This window comes from Protopterus annectens, chromosome 3.part1, assembly GCF_019279795.1.
Source record: "Protopterus annectens isolate FY-2018-M chromosome 3.part1, PAN1.0, whole genome shotgun sequence".
NCBI lineage: Eukaryota > Metazoa > Chordata > Ceratodontiformes > Protopteridae > Protopterus > Protopterus annectens.
Window position 1 is genome coordinate 1378322924 of NC_056732.1, and position 23321 is coordinate 1378346244.

The 23321-nt window shown below is 42.2% G+C and overlaps 1 protein-coding gene across 1 annotated transcript in view; it reads left to right on the forward strand.

The window, feature by feature from the left end:
- OPLAH (5-oxoprolinase, ATP-hydrolysing) overlaps positions 1 to 23321 on the forward strand; it is a 1902532-nt gene that overhangs the window by 783235 nt on the left and 1095976 nt on the right. The window contains exon 7 of the mRNA XM_044067415.1: positions 4158 to 4323. Within this exon, the coding sequence (XP_043923350.1) occupies positions 4158 to 4323 (166 nt within the window). The remainder of the gene's footprint in view (positions 1 to 4157; positions 4324 to 23321) is intronic.

The window sequence follows — 23321 nt, forward strand, 5'->3', positions numbered from 1 at the left end:
GGTACAGGTTTTATTTCCATACCTTGCCTCCTTTCAAAGGCATGCCAGACGTTCCTCCTCAACAAAGAACAGAGGCTCACAAGCAAATTTCTCTGTTACTCCAAATAGGGGCCATACAGCCGGTCCCTATGCCAGAAGTGGGCCTAGGATTTTATTCTCGCCTGTTCCTAGTACCAAAGAAGGGGAACATGTGGAGGCCAATTTTGGATTTATCTATCCTCAACACTTATCTGGACATTCCCAAGTTCAAAATGTTGACGTTACAGCAGCTTTTACCTCTGCTGGGCAAAGATCATTGGATGGTAACTTTGGATCTCAAGGAGGCTTACCTTCATGTTCCTATCAGACTAAGTTGCAGGAAGTATCTGCGTTTTCGAGCTGGGACTTCTCACTATCAGTTCTCTGCATTGCCCTTTGGCTTATCTACTGCGCCCAGAGTGTTCACGAAAGTTCTGGCTCCAGTGATAGCTTTCTTCAGGCTAAAAGGAATACAGATCTATCCTTATTTGGACGATTGCCTGATTCTGGCTCAAGGAAGGGACGAGCTTCTTCATCATTTGGAATATGTGATAGCAGTGCTAAGATGCCTGGGGTATTCTGTGAACGAAATAAAGTCCAGTCTAGTACCCTCTCAGGACATGTGCTTTCTGGGTGTAAGACTGAATACAGCATCCCAGATGGCCTTTTGACCCCGGACAAACAAAAGAATCTTTCCCTTTACTTCCATCAACTATCTCATCAGTCCGGGCTGACTGCAAGGACAGTCCTTCAAGCCTTAGGGTTCATGGCATCTTGTATTCTGGTGCTTCCCAATGCCAAACTGCATATGAGGAAGCTACAATGGTATCTCAAAATGTATGGACACAGCACTGCCAGGATCTGGACACTGTCATTCAAATAATACCTTGCATTCAAAAGGAATTTTTGTGGTGGGCTCAGGAATGTCACCTAAACAAGGGACTCTCTGTGACCCGGCCAGAGGCGAGTCAGATTTTAACGACAGATGCCTCAGACAAAGCTTGGGGAGCTCATCTAAATGGAAAGTGGATACAAGACAAGTGGCCTGCCAGACTACAACATCCACATATCAACTTGAAGGAGATGTTAGCAGTCCAGTTTGCATTAATAGCTTTCAAGGATTTACTTCTTCCAGGGCAGGTGTTGATTCTAACAGACAACACAACTGTCATGTGGTACATCAACAAGCAAGGGGGAACACATTCTTATCCTCTATGCAGGCAAGCAATGATTCTGTGGGAGACTGCTCTCAGTTTACAGCTCAATCTTCAGGCAAGGTTTCTGCCGGGAGCACAGAACTCCTTAGCAGATGTGCTGAGCAGACGAATTATGGATCCCCACGAGTGGAAATTGGATCCTCATGTATTTCAGAAATTGACAGTGTCATGGGGAACTCCAGACATAGATCTGTTCGCTTCTCCACTAAACCACCAGCTGCCAAAGTTTTGCACAAAAAGGTTTCATCCCACAGCCTGGAAAGTGGATGCTCTTTCCTTCAATTGGAGCAGTCTTCATGTGTATGCCTTTCCGCCTCTGCCTCTCCTCCCAAAGGTACTACTAAAGGCCAGACAAGACAAGCCAAGGATGATTTTGATAGCTCCAGATTGGCCTCGACAGCATTGGTACCCATTACTGAGAAGCCTGGTACGGAAGCCTCCATGGCCTTTGCCTTTGATTCCACACCTGTTGTCTCAGGAGGACAGTCATTTGCTCAATGTCAAGCTTCACTCTCTGCACCTAACAGCCTGGCATATTCTGTTTTGAACCATAGTGGGCCTCCACTTCCACAGCAAGTTTTGAATGTTATTTTGGAAGCTAGAAGGCCTAGTACAAGGAAAGTGTACGCAGATAAATGGAAGAGATTTTTATTTTGGAGTGCAGCAAAGAATTTTGATGTTTCGGAGCCTAATTTGAGTGTGGCTCTTCAATATCTTACTGAGTTACTGGACAAAGGTTTGTCCTTCTCTTCTATTAAGGTTCATGCTGCAGCAATTTCGGCTCACTATGATTGTGACCCACCATTGTTTTCTCATCCTTTGTTCAAGCAATTTCTTAGAGGGGCAAAGAATATAAGACCCCCACGAAGAGCTCCTACTCCTGCTTGGGATCTCAATTTTGTGTTGGAGAAACTCACTCTACAACCTTTTGAGCCTGCAGCTACTGCTGAATTAAAGTTTTTATCATGGAAGACTGCTTTTTTGTTGGCCATTACCTCTGCAAGAAGGGTTTCTGAGTTGCAGGCCCTTATGGCGGTTGAGCCTTTCTTAATTTTCCATAAGGATAGGGTATCTTTACGTACTAATCCTTCCTTTATGCCTAAAGTGGTTTCTAGTGTGGCTTTAAACCAAACTATTCATTTGCCTACTTTTTATGCAAATCCCCAAAATAAAGGGGAAAGGATTTTGCACACTTTAGATGTACACAGGCAGTTGCGATATTATTTGGACAGAACTAAAGGGTTCAGGCAGTCTCAGCAGTTATTTGTTTCTTTTGCTTTGAGTTCTCAGGGCAAGCCTGTGTCAAAACAAACTATTTCTAAGTGGATTGGGTTTTGCATTGCTTTCTGTTATTCCCATCATGGCAAGGAGATTCCAGCTGGAATTAGGCCTCATTCCACTAGGGCTACTGCCACTTCGACAGCTTTTTGAGGGGTGGCAACTAAGGATATTTTGGAGGCAGCTACTTGGAGTTCAGTGCATACTTTCTCTAGGCATTATCACCTACCACTTTACTCTAAATCCAGGGCTGGTTTTGCCACTGCTGTTTTGCAGGGCATTTTGGCAGCTCCTGCTTCCTTATAGTTTGGCCATCCTCCCTTACCTCTGCTTTGGGATTCTACCCAAGTGTAAGGACTGCAGCAATGTGAGATGAAGAACATAGTACAGTTTTGTATCTACCATAAATGTAGATGTTCGAAGATCCACATTGCTGCAGTCCAATTTACCCTCCCTCCTTCCCCTCTGTACTTAGAGGCGGTTGTGTGGGTTGGGTGGTCAATATGAGGTATATTGTATATATTGTATATATTGTACATATTTTTAGTGCTAGGATGGTTGGTTGTTGGTTTGCTGTCTTTTGGTTTTGACCTTTATTTTTAGGGTCTTCTGACATCTGGGGCAAGAAAAGACTGAGGATATGACGTCGGTCATGCGCATTTGTACCCTGACGTCCTGATGTCAGTCAAATGCGCCTTGACCGACGTCAGCCTTATACTTTGATATTCGGGCCGACCGAGGACAGCGGACTACCCAAGTGTAAGGACTGCAGCAATGTGGATCTTCGAACATCTACATTTATGGTAGGTACAAAACTGTACTTTTCCATGTTATGTTTGAGGGCTGTAAGTGCCATCCTTGGAACTGTGAGAATTTAAATGTGAATACAGGGAAATATATGGTTTCCTATTGAAATGTTGACATTCAAAGTGCTGAGTGCTGACAAGCTGAAAAAAAAGAGAACCTACGAATCTCAAAGATCGTTCTCCTTTAAACTTTTTTGCAGCGGGACAAGCTCCACACCCTCCAAACTTGTGTATACCAACTCTCAGATCACCATATCTCAGAGAAAAGGGAATATTCCAGGAAATGGCCATGTCCGACATCCGTTTTTCAGACGTTGTCTGTTTTTTGGGACTTGCTGTAGCAGGTTCTAATGTTTCAAATGGTTATCAAATATATACTAAGTCAAAAAGTGCAGTTTCTCAGAGAATTCCTTTGCCATACTTCACGAGTATAATTTTTAGATGAACCTGCTGAAATTGAGTAATCTGGGAGTTATATATTCATTTTAGCATTGTAGTTTCTGTTCTATGCATTAAAAACCAGTCCAGACTTTGTTTTCTGCCCATTGTTGCTGCTTTTATTAGTTGCTAGAGATATGCAAGGTAAATCCACTCTTTATCAGATGATAAAGTATGTGAAGAAGTCTGCAATGACACTAGGGTTTATTTGTATATTTTTTTTTCATTGCTGTCAGCATTTGCGTTAGATGGTGGTCTTTCATTATCATAACAGGTGCCAGCAATGAACAGAAGATAGCTGGGTTGGCAGATTGATAATACTGGATAAAAAACTACATTGTCTGTTTTACAAACCAAACATCATGTTTGACTGATAGTGGATTTTTTGCGTCTCCCACAGGATGTCAATGTGTTGTTCATGCAGTCAGATGGAGGGTTGACACCTATGAAGACATTCAATGGCTCCAGAGCCATCCTTTCTGGCCCTGCAGGTGGAGTTGTTGGATATGCTGTTACTACATATAATGAAGAAAGCAAGCAACCCATTATTGGATTTGATATGGGTGGTAAGTAGTATTAAATGAGCTCCATAAGCCCTTTAGTACAAGAAGACATATTTGTTCTGTATATAAGCATACATTTTGCGGCTAATAAAGTTTATTACATAATCGTATGTCTCCATTTCCTTTCTAAGTGTATTTCTAACCTAAAAGCTAAACCAGAGTGACTGCACTACTTTTCCAACCATTCCCTCGCAATATGGGAGTTGGGAGGGTGGCCTTATGGTTAAGGTGTTTGCCTTACAAACACAAGGTGCAGGGTTTGAATCTCACAAGGGATAATTGGCTAGGCTTACAATGGCTCGCAAGGGCAGTTAGCTTAGTACTAATCTATAAATCTATAAATCTATGACTTCCCATTTGCTGATTAGATCTTAGTATCTCCTCATTTCTGCCTATGTGTATGAAATTAAGTCACCCATTTGATGTCTGGTGATAACTTTGTTTTTTTTTAATTGGGCTTCAGCAGTCCAAAAAGATGAGCTCAAATCACCACAGAGAGAGAAAAAACTACTTGAAAAACATTTATTCTGAATGTAGTAACTCAAAACGTTTATTCTTTTCTATGAATGAATGTTTCTTAGTACATCACTTGCATCAGTTTGTATCTAATTATTTACAGCTAAGGTGTGACGAGCGAAAAAGGAGGTTTCTGAGCATCCTGTTGATGCATCTCTAACAGAAGATGATGGACACAAGTCTGCTTGTCTATCCTCTGCATGTGATTGTGTTTCAGGGCTGCCCTGGAGTATCCCTACTGTCGTTGCTCTGCACTTGAGTGTATTCTACCAGATGTGTGATAGCCATGTACCCATGCAGTAGCACCTGGCTGAAAAGTTGGTTAATTGAACGAGTTTGCTGTGGTTGATATTTGTCCCTCTGCCTGGAGTGCAGCAGTCTTGGAAATAATTTTATTAAGCCCAGGGTGCAGAAAGGCAAGCCCCCTGTATAGAGAGTGCGGAAATCTTCCATTCTGTAGAAAAACACATAGATTGAAAAGCGAATTCATTGCTTTGCTTTCAACTGATTCACTTTTCAACTGATTGCCTGTTATTGAACTGACAAGGAGCTCAATAGAGCTACACTGTTTCAGACTTTCCTTTAGAAATGGATGATGTGAGGGTTTAATTTTGCAGCAGAAGAGAATTCTGTGAAACATGTTAGGTAATGGTTGTTTAGAGCCCTAACATGTCCATTTCATCAAATTAAGTAGAAAGAAAGTGTAGATTGAAGAGAAGGAGACTCTGGATGGGTGTCTTAAATGTATCACATAGAGATTGGAGTGTGCTGTCTTCCAAAGTTGAGGCATATGATTTGGTTAGATGCTGTCATATGGTGGAGCTAGTACAGGGAGTTAAGAAAGTGACCTAGAGTGTAACATACCAGGCATAGTCCATATGATTGTGGAGGAGGGAAGTGTAGGAGGATGTCAGTGTAATGACTAGAGTTAAAAATCATACTTCTGCGTGGGTTAAAGCACATGTTAAATAAAGATGTATCAGTACAATAAAGTAATGTGTGATTTTTATGGGTAACATTTGTTGTAGTGTATCTCTGAATAGTTTCATAGGTAATTACTAGGCTAACAACTCCATGGAACCTTTTTAAGCCTAGCCATGCTTCCTAATGGTGAGAATCAACCCTCTACCTTGTGTCTGTAAGGTGAACACCTTAACCATTATGGCCACCCCCAACCCTGGACCCATCATCCAAACATTTCAAAAGGACAGCCTAATTTGCCACTTTGATTTACTCAGAAATGTAATGAATTATTAAACTAACCACGAACAACATGGGTAGAGAGCCATTTGTTTCGGGAGACGGTTGCTTGATCTCCTGCCTCAGCTGTTGTGTATTGGGGAAGAGAGTGCCATGATACAGTTTTAAATGCAGCACACAAGGTGGTCACAGCTTAGTAATAAATTACTTAGGAAAGTAGAATGTTGCATTTTTTGTATGAAATGTTTACTCATATTGTCAGGTTCCCATTTTCAGAGGATCCATGTTTATCTTTAGTCGACTTTAAAAGGGTGAGTTTTCAAACATAAGAATAAGAGGCAAACGCTGTCTTATGTGATATGGTATACATATCCTGGAAGGTTGCAGTTGAAGTTAGGTTGCTGTCTGCCTTTGTTTAAATTGTATACTAGTGTACAAATGAACCTTCGGTTTCTAAAACAATGCTAGTCTATTTTTTACAGTCCTGGATAAAAAAAAAAAAAAACACAGAAAGTTCTACACCTGAATATACAGTAAGTTTGTGCAAAGAAGCATTTACCCATCACCATTTTTTACTGATAGTTTTACAGCATCTTTTAAACCCTTAATTAATTTGAAGCCTTTCACTTTGGAATAATCTACACTGAGTATTTGTCAGTGTCATGATGTAGTAGTACTTTTATAAGTCTGTCCTGTGCCACCTTTGTTTCAGAGAGCACCAAGACAGCATCATACTTGTGTACAGCTGTTTGTTGCATTTCCAGGTAACACCACTCTCCATACATATTCATGCCACCAATCATTTACAGTACCTTTTATAAGGGTAAGCTTTACATAAACTCTGAAAATATTCTTCTGCACTAGTTAGCCCACTAGCATAGCCATTGTGTTGTTTATGTGGACATTGGTGACAGAGGTTCAGCTAGCATTCATCTCAAAAAATCTAGATCCCTCAGAGCCACAAGGGCAGGTGACTTAAACCTCGACACGGTTATTAATAGGACGTGCTGGAGGGATAGATTCATCACCCAAAGACTCCCTATGCTGTGGAACAAAATCCCGGTTTATGTGAAGCAGACTACCTCGCTGGCCTTGTTCAAGAGGAATCTTGACCAATGGATGGGAGATCGCAGATACACCCCAGGGGTTACCTCAGTGTCACTGCTCGACAGAGGCACAGCTAAATAATGGGCATAGTTTCTCCAAACTAAGGGGTGGCGTAAGCCACAAAACTATGGCTAGGCTTATAAATGCCCTCGGGCAGATAGCCTAGTATGAACCTATGAACCTAAAACTTGTAATCCATAACAAGAGCATTTGGGAAGCTTTTTGTGCTTCCCTTTCTGAGCTTTGTTTCTCTGCCCACTTTATCTGATTTATCCTCATTCCCTAATTGTAGCAGTGGTATCCCTAATATGACCCATCTCTGGAGGAGGCCTCTGTCAGGGGTGAAAACACTATAGTCTGGATCATTCCATGCAGACGGGTTTGGGAGACTGGCTGCAGATTCATGCTGCAGGTGGATTGTGTTTTAAGTAGCCCTGTCTTCCTTTAGGCATGGATAAGCAATGCTGTCAGTGCTGTTGCTTCAGAGTTCTGTACAAATGAGTACAGGGTAGTGTTCACACCTTATTAGCAACTGTGGAGGGGCAGACACTTCTTAGCTTTTCTTTCACTCTCCTGTTTAAGAGAAGAAGGCTAGCCTGTGGCTACTTCATCTGCCTAATTCCACCCCTAGTCAGCTGATACCTCACCAGTACCACAGCTAGAAGCCTCTGTGACAGTAGACTAAGGCAGCTGCTGAAGAGCTGTGACAGAAATGCATGATGTATAGTCGTAGGTGATGAAGGATGGGATTAAAACAATTAAAGAGCAGAGAGAAGCAGATATGAGTTTGTATGGAGGCTGAAAAAAGTAAGCCATGCATTCGTGTGACTTAAGGAAAGAAGAAAAACAATTCAGAGTAAGCTTTGTTGAAGTCAGAAGGAAAACAGCTGAACCGGTCAGCCTTTTAAATTTGACAGTTACAATGAGAGCAGTAAAGTAGAGTAATGATATAAATGTACATTTGTAAATACTACTGTGTATATTATAGTTGTAATGCATTTTGTAATCCCTGTTATACTGTACTTGTATTTTGTTGTTTTCTATTTATTCTCATTTTTCTTAATTTTTTTTAATATTTGCTTATGCAGATGACAATCCATATTTATTTCCTTGTAAAATCTATGAGAAATGTATCTATCTTTGCTTCTTTGGATTGGGTTATGGCTGAAAAGGGTCTTGAACCTGGTTAAAAGACAAGCTAACATGTTTGTTTTTCATATGTAGTAAGTTAATGGAGAAATCTGATGTTGTCCTTCTCATTCTGCTTCACTGATGGGTTATGGAACTGATCTGCGGATCTGACTCTGACAACTTTTACAGACTTCAGCTTCCAGGCTCAAGCTCCTCCCTTACCCACAATCCTCTGCCCCTAGCTCAACCTCCTCAGATCTCGTTTACTGCCATTACATACAGATGTGGTTACCAGCACTCGAGCAGATAAGACTTTACTTTGTACTGATAATTCTTAAAAATACTTTCTTTAGGTAATTTTTCTATTATATTCTGTTACATTATTCATGCTTCCTCCCTTCACTGTCAGTATTTACAATGTGCGTTAGGGCTTCCTTTCTCTTCTGCCCTTTCCTTCCTTTTGGGCTTTGGCCCTTCTTTTTCTTTAATAAAAAAATATATATATATTTTCTCTGTATTAATAGTTCTTTAGAACTTTATTCAAGATGGAAAAACCTACCAGCTTTAAAAGGTGCACCAAATGTGAGAGGAAGATTCTTCCCTCGGATGCACATGACAGATGTGTCTACTGTTTAGGAGTGGCTCACCTGGATTCCCCTTGTAGTATCTGTGGGAGTTTAAATCCTAGAGCCATTCAAGAGAAGAAGAACAAACTTATTTTGAAGGGCCTTATGCCCACTCCTTTGTCTTCTCCAGTGGCTGAACCCCCCCCCCCAAGGAATCTGTTGGCTCTGAATCTAAGAAAAGCCATTATAAGGAGTCCAGGGCATCTTCAGAGCCTCTAACCAAGATTCCTAAAGGTTCATATCTAAGGATGTCAGTGCTGAGATCAGTGTCGGCACCCTCGGATCCCATAGATGTGACACCTCTGGCTGAGTCTTTTACTGCTTTAAAGTCGACTATTTCTACTTCGTCAGATCCTAAGACTTCAGATCCAATTATTGGTGTGGCTCCCTGGATCCCCAGATCTCTGGATTGACAAGTTACTATCCCTTCTCCTAGGAGATCCATTAGATCTGTTTCTCCCACAGTTCCGACAAAAATTTTACAAACACCCAGACACTCATGTTCTTCTTCAGTGGCTTCTTCCGATCCTCAAGAAGCCTGTATGACGATGTGGACAAGATAGTAAGGTCTATAATCAAGGTTTAAATGCAGATGGGTGTGCTTCCAACTCCCTTCCCTCGTGGATCTAAGAGTATTCCTCCCACTTTTTTTTCTCCTTCTCAGATCCGTGTTTTGGCTTTGGAGCCCCAGGACATTAGTCTTCTGAGGGATTTGGAGTCTGGTCATAGGACTTTTACTTCCTCGACTCCAACTGTGACCTTGACTACCTCTGTTCCAAGGTCTTTGGATCAGAGTAAGTCCTGGATCAGGTATGTTGTGGCTGGCCTCCAGTATTTTTGTATCTTTCCCTTCTCCTTGGAGCTTTGGCCCTCTACAGCTCGGGTCCAGTTCTGTCTGGGAGTCGAGATTCCTGTGATCTCCTGCCTTCTGCTTCAGGAGTTTAAGCTCCTAGGGAGTTGGGTAGAGTGTCCCCAGGGCCTTCTGCTTTTCAGGTTCTAGAAAAGGATTTCTCTGGAAGTAGAGCAACGGACCCTTTAACTTCTGCTCCATCTTGAGTTCCTGCATCAGATCTCTGTCCAGGGTCAGCCTGCCTCTAAGGACATCCAGATCATCCCACCTGAGGTGGCCCCTTCCTCTTCCAACTCCTTCCCTGAGTATCCTACTGAGGAGATCCCATGGAAGAGGATGTGCAAGAGGAGGCACTTGGACTCTCCTATGAAGTCCCTTACTGAGGATATGGATTACGATGAGGGAGAGAGGTCTCCCAAATCACCACCAGATGATGTCTCCTTTGCAGACATCTTAGAAATTTTAAAGCAAAGAGGAAGCCTTTCATCCCAACATCCCTCTTCTGAGAAGTCCATATTCCTGGAGGCCTTTGGGGCAGGACTCTCTATATCTTGGGTAGTCCCCCCGGCAGATGCTTTTATAGATCTTGTCTGTTGGGCTTGGAAGAGCCAGACACCATAGAGACTGTACCAAAGCACCCAGATAAAATCCTTTCTCCCCCTGAGGACTGAACCTTTTGGAGTAAGGGTGTTCCAGTTGACGCTATGGTGATGGCAGCAGCTACCAAAAAAGAGCTCACCCAGCAGAGCTCTACTGTCCATCTGCTGAACAGGGAGCCTAGAGTGCTGGACAGGTTCGGGAAGCACACGTTTGCTTCAGCAACTTTTTTGCTTAGAGCTCTTAATTATTTGGCACATTTTTATTCACCTTCAGAGAGGCCTGGTTAAGGAATTCTCTGAATCCTTGGCGTAGGGCATGCCTAAGGAGGAAATGGATAAGGGTTTTCCCAAGCTAACCACTCTTACCACCCTAGCAAATTCTTCCATGAGGCTCATTTCCCACTCAGTGGAAGGATCTTCAAGGGCACAGCACAGGTATTGCGATACATCAACAGGCTTTGTGATTTCTTGGAGCGCTTTAAGGCATCTTTTGTCAGTTCCCCATTGATGGGTCTTCTTTGTTTGGACCATCAGTTAAGGACACCCTGACCCACAGTGAGCAAGAAGGTAATACCTTGTCTGCCATGGGGATCAAATTTTCCACTCCTCAATGAACCTACTCTAAGAATCAAAGAGGGGCTAAGAAGACTTGTTTCCATAAATCACAAGGCTGTTTTCCTGATCAAAGCAGAGAGTTCTCCTCCAGAAGCAGAGGAGGAAGAGGCTGTAATGGGAGATGCTACCCTGGGGGCAGAGAAGGCCCACAAAACCAGATCTTCAGAGAACCTTTTTATCACAAGCTCTTTCAGTGCTCCTGAAGTGTTGCCTGACTGTCCGACTCTGGAGGCAGTCAGAGACCATTTTTCCTTGCACTCAAGTGCCTGGGTCCAAATAACAAAAAATGCTTGGGTGCAAAGCATAATATTCAGAGGCTGCTACATTCGCTTTTCTCTACCCTCTCCGAAAATTCAAAAGAAACGTTCCACCCAGCCAGAGGGAGTTAGCAGTTATAGAAATCAAAAAAATACTGAAAAAGAGTGTCATCCAAGAAGTCCTAGCTGATCAGAAAGGACCTGGAACTTAATCTAATTTCTTTTTGGTGCCAAAGAAGACAGGGGTCCTGAGGCCTATGCTGGACCTAAGCAAACTTGATTTATATGTAAAGAAAGAAAACTTCCGGATGGTGATGGTTCAGTCTGTCCTTCTGTTACTAAGGAAAAGGTGATTGGATGTGCTCTGTGGACTTAAAGGACTCGTACTATCACATAAAAATAGACAGGTGCTCTGGAAGTCATCTGCTGCTCTGCCTGGGAGCCACTCACTTCCAGTTCAGAGCCCTGTCCTTTGGTCTCACGATAACCCCCCCCCCAGGTGTTCACCAAGTGTATTGCAATGGTGGCAGCTCATCTCTGACTGCAAGGGTTTCAGGTAGTCCCGTATCTAGACGATTGGCTCATGACTCCTGCCTGCCCCCACCCAGCGTCAACTGTCTCAAGCCAGGGACTCTGTTTATGAGATATCCCACTTCCTAGGCGTCACTATAAACACAGACAAGTCACAACCATTGCCTGTACAAACTCTGGAATTCATTGGGGCTCAACTAGACACCACTACGCATATAGATTCCTTGACTCTTAAAGTCCAAGCCATTCTTTCTCATCCCACTCCTCCTGCCAGATTGATTCTATGAGCCCTATGGCTTCTGCTATAATATTGGTTCCTCTAGCCAGGTATAATATGTGCATTCTTCAGTGGGCTCTCTCTGTTCAGTGGTCATTTCTACATCCATCCCTACCTATTCCTATCAGGTTAGCCAACGTTTGCAAGATTTCTCTACAGTGGTGGATTCTCTCGGACCTGACAGTTAGCAGACCTTTCATCCTCCCCCCACCCACCCACAGCGACGACGGACGCTTCCCACCTAGGGTGGGGTGGAAATTTCAATGGGAGGATGGTCCAAGGCGCATAGACTTAGATGGAAACTAGATTGCATATCAATGTCCTTGAGATGAGAGCTGTCCTCTTAAGCATCTCAGGAAGCTCTCCACCTCCAGGGACCATTGCTATCCACACAGACAACATGTAAGTAGTCTAGTATTTCAACAAGCAAGGAGGAACCTATTCATACCCTTTCTGCAGAGAGGCCATGTGGGTTTGGGAATGGGCAATTTCTGCAAATCACTTTCTACTTGCAACACATGTACTGGGGAAATCCAGTGTATTGGCAGACAGACTCATCAGATCCATTCTGATGCCTCATGAGTGGTCTCTCAATAAGTCAGTAGTGAATATGATATTCAGTCATTGGGGTCTCCCCTGCTGTGATCTCTTTGCGGCCCCTTACAGCAACAAGTGTAGCAGTTACTTCACTCTTATCCCTCCTGAAGGGAGTGCCCCGAAAGACATTCTAGTCCACATTTGGCCCCTCGGTCACCTTTATGCTTACTCTCCTCTTCCACAAATCCCAAAATTTCTTCAGAAAGCCAAATGGTTGAAGAGCACAGTTATCCTCATTTCCCCCCTTTTGACCTCATCAGATTTGGTTCCCCTTTCTCTGGTCTCACCTCAAACATCCTCCATGGGTACTGGAACGCAAACTGAGCCTCCTCTCTCACCCTATGTTGGATTCCACTGGGATCTCTCCATGCTCAAGTTAATCACATGGTTTCTCCAGTTCCCATGATTGCCAGAGGGTTCAGGTTCTCTTTGCCAGTAAAGGCAATTATTCTAGCTTCTCTGAAACCTTCCACCAAGAAGGTACATAAGAGTAAGTGGAAAAGATTTTCTGTTTTGGGCTGCGGATAATCAAACTGATCCCTTTTCAGTTCCTATTTCCTCAATCCTCTCCTTTCTGGAGACTTTACTTAAACAGGGCTCTAGTTTTGCGACCATAAAGTTCCAGTTAGTAGCCATATCCAATTTTCACTCAGAATTACCTTCAGGATGTATTGCTTCAGCCATGTTATGCAAAGACTTTATGAAAGGTATTTTTCTTAGACCTCCAATCAAGGACCCGACCCCACCATGGGATCTCACTCTCATCCTACAAGCTTTGACTTCAAGTCCCTTTGAACCGGCTAATGATTGTGACTTGAAGTATTTATCCTGGAAGTCTGCTATACTTGATGTTCTTCGTGTTTCACTGTTGCAGTCATTACATTTGGGTTATCTGCTTGCAGTAGCCCTCAGTCGGCTGGATTAACAAAGTCTTGGGTCCCACGTCGGTTGCTGTCTCTTCTTCCATGACGTCAGGTCGTCAGGGGTATAAAACATGCAGCCGATGTCATTACATCAGTCTTTCTTGCTGTGCGGTCCCCGAAGCAGAAGCAGTTCGCAAGTGCCGGTCGGACGTCTCCTGAAATTTTCGTTTTCGAGTTTCAGAACCGAAGTCTTCTACTAAAAGCTATGTATCCCATTGGGGAAACTTTTTCTTGCTCTAAACCGATGTCAGTAAAAGTAAATAATTGCATTTCTTGTGGAAAGCAAATACCTCATAAAGATTTTCATTTGTACTATATTCCTTGCCTAGGCCCTGACCAAGACGTACCTCACTGTCCATTTTGTGCCTTATTTAAACCACGAATTATCCATCATCTGTATATTTGCGCTTCTAAATATTTTGGTGCTCGGTTCAATTATCCTGATATGTCTTCAGTAAGCCATCCAGCTACTGACATTCCGAAAAAAAAAAAAAGATAAAGACATAGACAGGCCACCCAGTTCGCCGGTACTCAGTGAGGTGCTTTCGCAGCCCTTGATACCCGCTACTTCAGATTTGCAGGCTTCTACTGAGACCCGTTCAGAGTCCAGTATGCCACGAGATGCTTCAACTGTGGAACCTGAGGATGTCTCTACCTTGGATGGGTCTGGAGCCGCTGTGCAGGCACAGGCTTCTGAGGGTGTATTCAGGCCTTCTGACTTGCATATTAATCTGACGCCATCTTCTTATTCAAGGCCTAAAACTCGAACCATGCCTAGAAAACTAATGCCCAGACCGCATGGTCAGGCCTCTATGCCTAAAAAACAAATTATAAGAATGGCTGAAGACCTTATTAATTTAATCAGGGGAAGCCAACCTTCCCCCTCTAAGAGACCTAGGACTGAGTTTGCTTATGCTACTTCTAACCAGGATTCTGAAAATTCTGTTTCCTCTGATGACCAGGATTTACCCTTATCTATCTATGAGAATTCTGATGCTGAGGACTGTATTCCCTCTGCTTCCCCCCCAGAGGATTTCTCTTTTGGTGAAACCTTGCATACTTTAAGGGAGCATTTTCGTTGGGAAAGTTGGGATTTCTCTGATTCTAAAAAGAGGCTTAGGGATTTCTTACTCCTGCCCCAGCACAGGCCTTTATCTATACCCCCCTGTACTGGACTTTGTTGATGATGCCTTTTCGGAATCTAGCATGGACCCTTTACCTCCTGCTTCCAGAAAACCTGATAGATATTACAGGGTTCCTGACTCTCTCAAGTTCCTTTTCAAAAATCCTGTTGCGGATCCTGAAACTGTTTCACAGGGACCCAAGGGCATTAAAGCTACTACTGCCATAAATCCTACCCCTCTGATGGAGACTCCAGGATAGATGGGGTAAGAAGGTATACACTTCTGCAACTTTGGCCATTAGGACCTTGAATTGCCAGTTTCATATGTTAAAGTATCCGCAGCATATTATTGGATTGCTTAAACAGAAAATGATGTTGATTCCCGATTGGGCTGAAAATAAGGATTTTCAGGATTTAATACATTCTGCTGAACAAGTTGATAAACATACATTGCAATGTGGTTTTGATTCACTAGAGGCATCTTGCAGGGCTGCGGTAACTGGGTCTGTATTTAGAAGGCATGCTTGGCTTAAAGAACAATCCTTGCCAAATCATGTTAAAGCGAAATCACTGGATGTTCCCTTAAATCAGGACCACCTGTTTGGCAACAAGGCAGAAGTTGTTCTTAAAAAGAAAAATCTAAATCTATGCCAACTGTTAAAGATTTTTTACAAGTACAACCTCCAAGATTTAGTAGGCATTGGCCTTCTAAGAATTGGTCCTTTCCTGCCTCTTCCAGACCTTCTCAGTCCAAACCCAGATCCAGCAGAGCACCCAGGCTTCAGTCCCAGGGGACGCATAGCACTAAGCAGTGGGGGGCCTCCACTTCCAAATCTGGGAGTAATAAAACCCCACTATGGTATACTGTCTCAATGACTTCTTTTTAAAACTTCCAAGCACTTCTCAACTGACTGCCCTCTTGGGGGGAAAGATTGCACTTCATGCAAAGAACTGAGGACTCATTACCCAGGACAATTGGTTTTAAATACAGTGTCCCAAGGATGCAGATTTCACTTCCACACTTTACCAACTCCAAGCGGTTGGCCGGATCTACCTCTAAATCAGTGGGCAGTGGCCCAAAAGCAAGTACTCTCTCTCTCTCTTAAGCATAGGGGCTATTCATTTGGTACCAGAAGAGGAAAATGGCAAAGTTTCTACTCAAGACTTTTCCTGGTACCCAGAAAAGACAATTCATGATGTCCTATCCTCGACCTGTCTACTCTAAACATATTTTTGGTGATTCCAAAATTCAAGATGCTGACTCTTCACCAGTTGCTTCCTACGCTAAGCAAAGATGACTGGTTGGCAACACTAGTTTTAAAGGAAACATACCTGCACATCCCAATCAGGGAATCCTGCAGAAAATACCTACGCTTCAAAGCAGGCTACACGCACTATCAGTTCTCTGCACTGCCATTTGGCTTATCTACTGCGCCCAGGGTATTTACAAAGTGCTTAGTCCCAGTCATCGCATTTTGCAGGCAAAGAAATATTTAAATATACCCATACCTGGACGATTGTCTAATTCAGGCAGAAAACCAGGACATACTTTTGAATCATCTGGCTTTTATACAAAGGGTGCTAACTTGTCTGGGGTACACGATAAACGAAAAGAAATCACACCTGGTACCCTGTCAACAGATTATATTCCTGGGAGCAAGCTTGAATACAACTTCCCAGATTACTTTCCTCACGCCAGAGAAACAAATTCACTTGACAACCTACTTCAAACAAGTGGCCACAAAAATCCTGCTATCTGCAAGGCAAATACCACAAGCCTTTGGGGTTCATGGCCTCCTGCAGTCTTCTAATTCCATATGCAAGACTGCATATGAGGAAACTACAATGGTATCTAAAAAGCCTATGGTGTCAACATTCTCAGGATCTAGAAGCAATGATTCCTATCATTCCTTGCCTATGCCTAGAGTTCCTTTGGTGAGCAGAGGCTTGCCACCAAAACAAGGGACTACCATTCACACTACCCCCTGCCACCCAAACCCTAACAGCAGATGCAACAGACACTGCCTGGGGGGCGCACCTGGCAGAGAAGTGCATTCAGGGCAAATGGAACCCTATTCAAATGCACCTTTACATCAATCATAAAGAAATGTTAACTGTACAGAATGCTGTGACAGCCTTCAAGGACCACATTCTTCCAGGACAATTAATGGTAAAGATGGACAACACATAAACAAGCAGGGGGGTACATATTCTTACTCCCTCTGCAGACTAGCCATGGCATTGTGCAACATAGCCTTGAGCTACCAAGTGCATCTACAAGCTCAAGCTCAATTTTGCCAGGAAAAAAGGACCCACATGAGTGGAAACTGGAACCAAGGATTTTCAACATGTTGACAAGCAAATGGGGGAGCCCAGATATAGACATGTTTGCCTCCCCCCGGAACTATCAGTTGGAAAAAAATTGCACATGGACTCCCCACAGACAAGCTTGGAAAGTGGATGCTCTGTCCTTCAGCTGGAAAAACCTATCAGTTTATGCCTTTCCTCCTCTGCCTCTGCCTCTGCTCTCCAAAGTACTACTAAAGATCAAACAAGACAAACCAAGGATGATTTTGATTGCACCAGACTGGCCAAGCCAACACTGGTACCCCCTTCTGCGCAGTGTGTCACTGTTGGCCCCATGACACCTGCCTCAGACTCTTACTCTGCTGTCTCAGCAGGAGAACCAGATTCTGCACCCTCAGCTTCAAACACTGAGCCTAGCAGCCTGGATAATTACCTAATCTCTCCTTTGCCATCCCTCAGTAAACCAGTGATGGATGTCATTTTAGAGGCAAGGAGGCCTAGTACTAGAAAATCTTATGCTGAAAAATGGAAATGATTCTGTGCCTGGAATCAATCTCAAGGGATGAGCACAGCAGTGCCCAATTTACCTCAGGTTTTACAATACTTAACTGAGATGCTTCATAAAGACCTGTCTTTTTCCTCAATAAAAACTCACGCCTAAGCCATTTCAGCTCATTATAACACAGAACCTCCCCTCTTCTCTCATCCACTGCTCAAGCAGTTCTTCAAAGGGGCCAAAAAATTTAAGACCACCCAGGAGAGCTCCAACTCCAGCCTGGGACCTTAACTTTGTATTGGAGAAACTCACCCTTCCTCCTTTTGAGCCAGCTGCTACTGCAGATTTAAAGTTCTTCTTGGAAAACAGCTTTCCTTTTAGCCATCACTTCAGCAAGAAAGGTATCTAAATTACAGGCCCTTATGGCAGTGGAGCCTTTCATCATCTTTCATGCAGACAGTGTGTCCCTCAGGACCAATCCCTCTTTCATTCCAAAGTTGGTATCCAGTGTGGCCTTTAATCAGTCCATTCATTTGCCAACCTTCTTTCCTAATTCCCAGAACAAAGGGGAATGGATACTGCACTCCTTAGATGTGCACAGACAACTTAGATTCTACTTGGACAGGACTAAACCTCAAAGGAAATCTGAACAACTGCTGGTGGCATTTGCTGCAGGGACAGAGGGGAAGGCTATTTCAAAGCAAACCATCTCCAAATGGATAGGCCATTGCATTCATTTCTGCTATAAACACCGTGGAAAACCTATCCCACAGGGGATCACCCCACTCAACCAGGGCTGCATCTACCTCTACAGCCTTTCTCAGAGGCATACCTACCAGGGACATCCTAGAAGCTGCTACCTGGAGTTCTGTACATACTTTCACCAAGCATTACCATTTGCCAATTTTCTCTAAATCCAGAGCTGGCTTTGCCACTGCAATTTTGCAGGGCCTTATAGCTGGTCCTAATGCTATCTAAATTCCTCCTCCCATCCTTAGCTTTGGGAATCTACCCAAATGTAATGACTGCAGCAGTGAAACATGAAGAACATACTACAGTTGTGTACACTTACCGTAAATGTAGATGTTCGAGTGTATTCACTGTTGCAGTCCTGGTTACCCTCCCTCCAGCCCCCTGACTTCTTTTGGCTATACCTCTTTTCTCCTTTTCAATGCTTAAAAGCTTTTTGGTGTATTTGCTTTTTTGTTGGAGGTATAACCTTGTATATTTATAGATGTAATTGCTTCCCATTAGGGGCATCTGACATCTGGGGCAAGAAAAGCTGATGTAATGACATCGGCTGCATGTTTTATACCCCTGATGACCTGACGTCATGGAAGAAGAGACAGCAACTGATGTAGGTCACAAGACTTTGTTATTCAGGCCGACTGAGGGCTACTGCAAGCAGATAACCCAAATGTAATGACTGCAACAGTGGATGCACTCGACTCGGACATCTACATTTATGGTAAGTGTACACAACTGTACTTTACGATTACTTCAGTGAAAAGAGTTTCCGAGTTGCAGACACTTTCATCCAAGCCTGCCTACATTATTTTTCACAAGGATCGGGTTTCCCTCCATACGAATCCTACATTCATGCCAAAAGTAGCTATAGAGGCTAATACAAAGCAGTGCATTCAGTTGCCACTGTTCTTTCTTAACTATTCCAGCAAAGTAGTATATATGTTGCATTCCTTGGATGTTCACAAACAGTTATGTTTCTACCTTCATAGGATGAAACAACTCAGGAAATTAGAGCAGTTGTTTGTTTCTTTTTCGTCTAATCGTAAGGGTCAATCAGTTTTGAAAGTGACAATAACAAAGTGGGTTACCAGTCATATATCCTTTGTTTATGAGAAAAAATGGTCTAAAGTTGCCTCCTCTTCCAAAAGCCCATTCCACAAGATCCATAGCAGTGTCAGCAGTTTTTTTCTTCTAAAATTACTATTCATGACATTTGTGCTGCAGCTGTCTGGTCCAAGTCTTATACCTTCGTACCCATTATAAGTTGGATATAGTTTCCAGGAGCAGAACATCCTTTGACTATTCGGTGCTCCGGCATATCCTTCCTTGAGGCTGCCCAAGAAATCATGTAGCTGGGCACTCTGACCCATCAGTGAACGGAATGAGGAGGACAACATCAGAGTTTTTAGTCAGACCCCACTCTGATGGATCTCCTGCATATACACAAAACAAGCAAGACTGGAATTACCCGTTCTAAAGACGTAAACCTTGCCTGTGATATAAATAGGACCTGCTGGAGAGATAGGTATGTATCCCAGAGACTAGCCCATCTGTGGAACAGGCTCCCCATCCATGTGAAGCAGAGTTCCTCCCTAACCCAGTTTAAGTGCAGCTTGGATGATTGGATGTGAAACTGGAAATTCATCCCTGGTTTGGCATCTGTGTCTCTAACAGACGCAGGTAACCTGTAAATGGTTCATCTCCCAGGCCTATGTTTACACTTATCAAGGGTTTCAGAACTGGTCAGAGATTTAGGATGCATGGCTAGGCTTAGAAAGGCCCTTGTGGTCGTTAGCCTAGTAAACACCTATGTACTTACCATAACTTATTATCTATGTTGTCCTCTTCTCATTCTGCTTCACCTTCCTGCCCAGCCACCCCCTGCCAAAATCATTTTGGTTCCAGATGATCTGGGAAGTCCTTGTTGGAGCCTATGTTCCAAGTTGAGCCCTTGGTTTCTTTTTCTTCTGTCTGTAAGGGGCAGTAAACTCGATCTGAGTAGGATGAGCCAGGGGCAGAGGATTGTGGGTAAGGGAGGAGCTCGAGCCTAGAAGCTGAAGTCTGTAAAGTCGTCCGAGTCAGATTCAAGGATCATATCCGTAACCCATCAGTGAAGCAGAACGCAAAGAGGACAACATGGATAGCAAGTTATGGTAAGTACATAATGTCAGTATTTCTTTACTGTAGGTAGAGAGTTTTAGAGGTATTTTTGAAAAAAATAAAAGCTCTGAAGTAATTTTGCTGCAGCTTTCTCAAAGAGAAACAAATTGTATAACACTGTTGGAATGGGAAAAAAGGTAAGGAGTGAATGCATGAGGGGGAGAGATAAGAAAAGGCAGTGGTAGAAGGGATTCTTATACTGGTATAGAAAGCTGAGCTATTACTTTTGTGGGAGAGCCATACATGTTCAAGTTGAACTTAGTTTTTACATGCAGTTTTCTGTTTTCAAAAAAGAAGTGTATAAAACCATCAACAAACAAAAAGACTTGTTTTCATTACATCCATCTAGGTGAAATTCTCTTCATTAACCAAAAGGAAACTCACAAACGGTATTATGTCTTAAAGGTTTGCTGCAGGAGCATTTTAATTCAACTGATTGTTGCCAGTATGATGCAAGTTAATGATCTTACACCCCATCCTTCCATAGCACCAAGTCTAGTGTACAGACTTTAAGTCTGCAGATATTTAGTCATTGCTGTCTTCACATCTTAAAATTCAGTCTGACATTTCGTAACCTAGCTCTTCTGCATACTGTCTGCCCTTTTCTACATTAGCTATTACTTCTATGTAAACTGTATAAAAGCACACGGGTAGTCCATGGCAGGGATAAGCTAAACAATTTAATGAATAAAATAAAAATAAAACAAAACTGGTGCAGAGATGGATGAGCGCTTTCGCATGTAGCTTCTTCAGATCTAATAAACAACTGAAAACACTTGGTGTTTAAATACCAGCTTATCATACAATGTATCCAATCACATGCTGTGCATCATTAGGTTACTATAGTGATGTTAAAAAACACATAAATGCTAATAACATATACTATGTGTAAACACCCCCTAGACATATTCTCAGAGGCATAAATAATAAAATTATTTAATGTATAATACAAATATAAATATTATTAAGTAAATATACTAACATTAAATAAATAAAATTCAATTTATATATAAAAGCTAAAGCAAATATATAGCGTACTGAATGCAGTTGAGCCATAAAAATACCTCTGAAGTGTAAAACTAGGCTAATCTGTCAGATATACAGAAAGGACCATATGCAATTCATGCATTATAGATGAAGTAAAAAATAAATTATGACAGTTCAACTTGATACCTAAACTAACGCTTCCTAAGAGACCTAGCTGTTAGGGCAGGTTGTACCGAAACATGTTCATTTAATCCTGGTGAACAATGTGCTCCAAGTCTGAAGATCCATCTCATCTCGGCTTGATAGGTTTTATTTATCAAGTCGCCCATTCTAGCATCTACATCTAAAACTTCCAACACTAGAAATTTGAATGTGTGTGTATTACCAGAAATCTGCATATGTTTGGCTATTGCACTATATGTCATGCCTCTTCGTGCACAATACACGTGGCCACATATCCTTTCCCTCAAGCTTCTCTTGGTTTTACCAATGTAGAAACTCAGGCATAGTGTACAGTGTGCTAAGTATACCAAATTCCTAGTATTGCAGTTTGCTTTTGGGAAGTGTGTAAATGATTTATTACTGATTGGATGTATAAACGTATGGGACTCATCTATAAAATTGCAATATGAGCATTTATCACATCTAGTGGTGTGTTGAGTCAGTAATGTTAATTGATTCCACATTAGCAAGTTGCGGATAGCATAACCTATGACGTATGGATTTCTTATTTCTATATCCAAATCTGGGTCTATCACCCACAGTAGAGAATATATCTTTGTTGGTCCCCAGAATGGTCCAGTGTCTGGATATTATCTCCCTTATATTTCTCTCATCACTAGAAAATGTGAGACTAAAAAATGGAGTATTACTTCTCTTCCTATTGACATCATGAGGCATATTATTATGTTTAGAATAATATGGTTTGGCCGTAGTTAATCTCTCTCTCTTCTAATCATTTCTTGCATTCTATTCACCTCATCTGTATGGTAACCTCTCGACCTAAAGTCAGAGTTTAACTGCTCTAATCCTCTTTCAAAATCCATATCGTCATTGTGTAATCAACTAATACGCATACTTTGCCCTTTCAGTACATTGCGGAACACGTGACCAGGATGCATGCTGTTTCTGTGTACATATGTAGGCCGATAGCATTCCTTCCTATATAATTTAGTGTCTGTAGTATTATTGTCTCTCTTAACCAATAAAACATCTACAAATATGATGGAAACATCTGAGTGTTTATATGAAAATTCCAAAAAATTAGTACTAGTGTTCAGCATATTGATAAATTGATGCAACTGTAATAAATCATCTCTCCATAATAAAAAAAGATCATCCACAAACCATCTATAGAAGGATATGTGTGACAAATAATATTCCGAAACATACATGACGCTTTCCTCCCATCTAGACATAACCAAATTGGCGTAGCTATTAGCACACGAAGTGCTCATAGCTATGCCAGATGTTTGCAAATAATAGGATTCATTAAAAGTAAAAACATTGTTTTCCAACACCATTTCTGTTAATAAACATAAGACGTCTACATGTTTACTATCATATACATTTCTACTTATTAAAACATCTATAACCATCTGTATACCTTCGTCATTAGGTATGCTGGTAAACAAGGATTTCACATCCATAGTGATAAACCATCCTAAGTCTCTGCCATTGTTCTCATTTACAAATTTAAACAAATCATGTAGAAAGTGTTTCGTGTCAGTTAACACTGATTTGCATGTAGATAAAATAGGTTTAAACTGTTTGTCAAGACATATGGAAATTGGCTCAGTGAGCCATCCACTCCCTGCCACAATGGGTCTAAATGAAGAGTTCATTGTGCCCTTGTGTATCTTAGGCAAACCATTCAACACAAATATTCTAGGATGTTCCACTAAAAAATACATATATAAATCGATGGTTAATAAAGAGTTGTCCAAACAGTC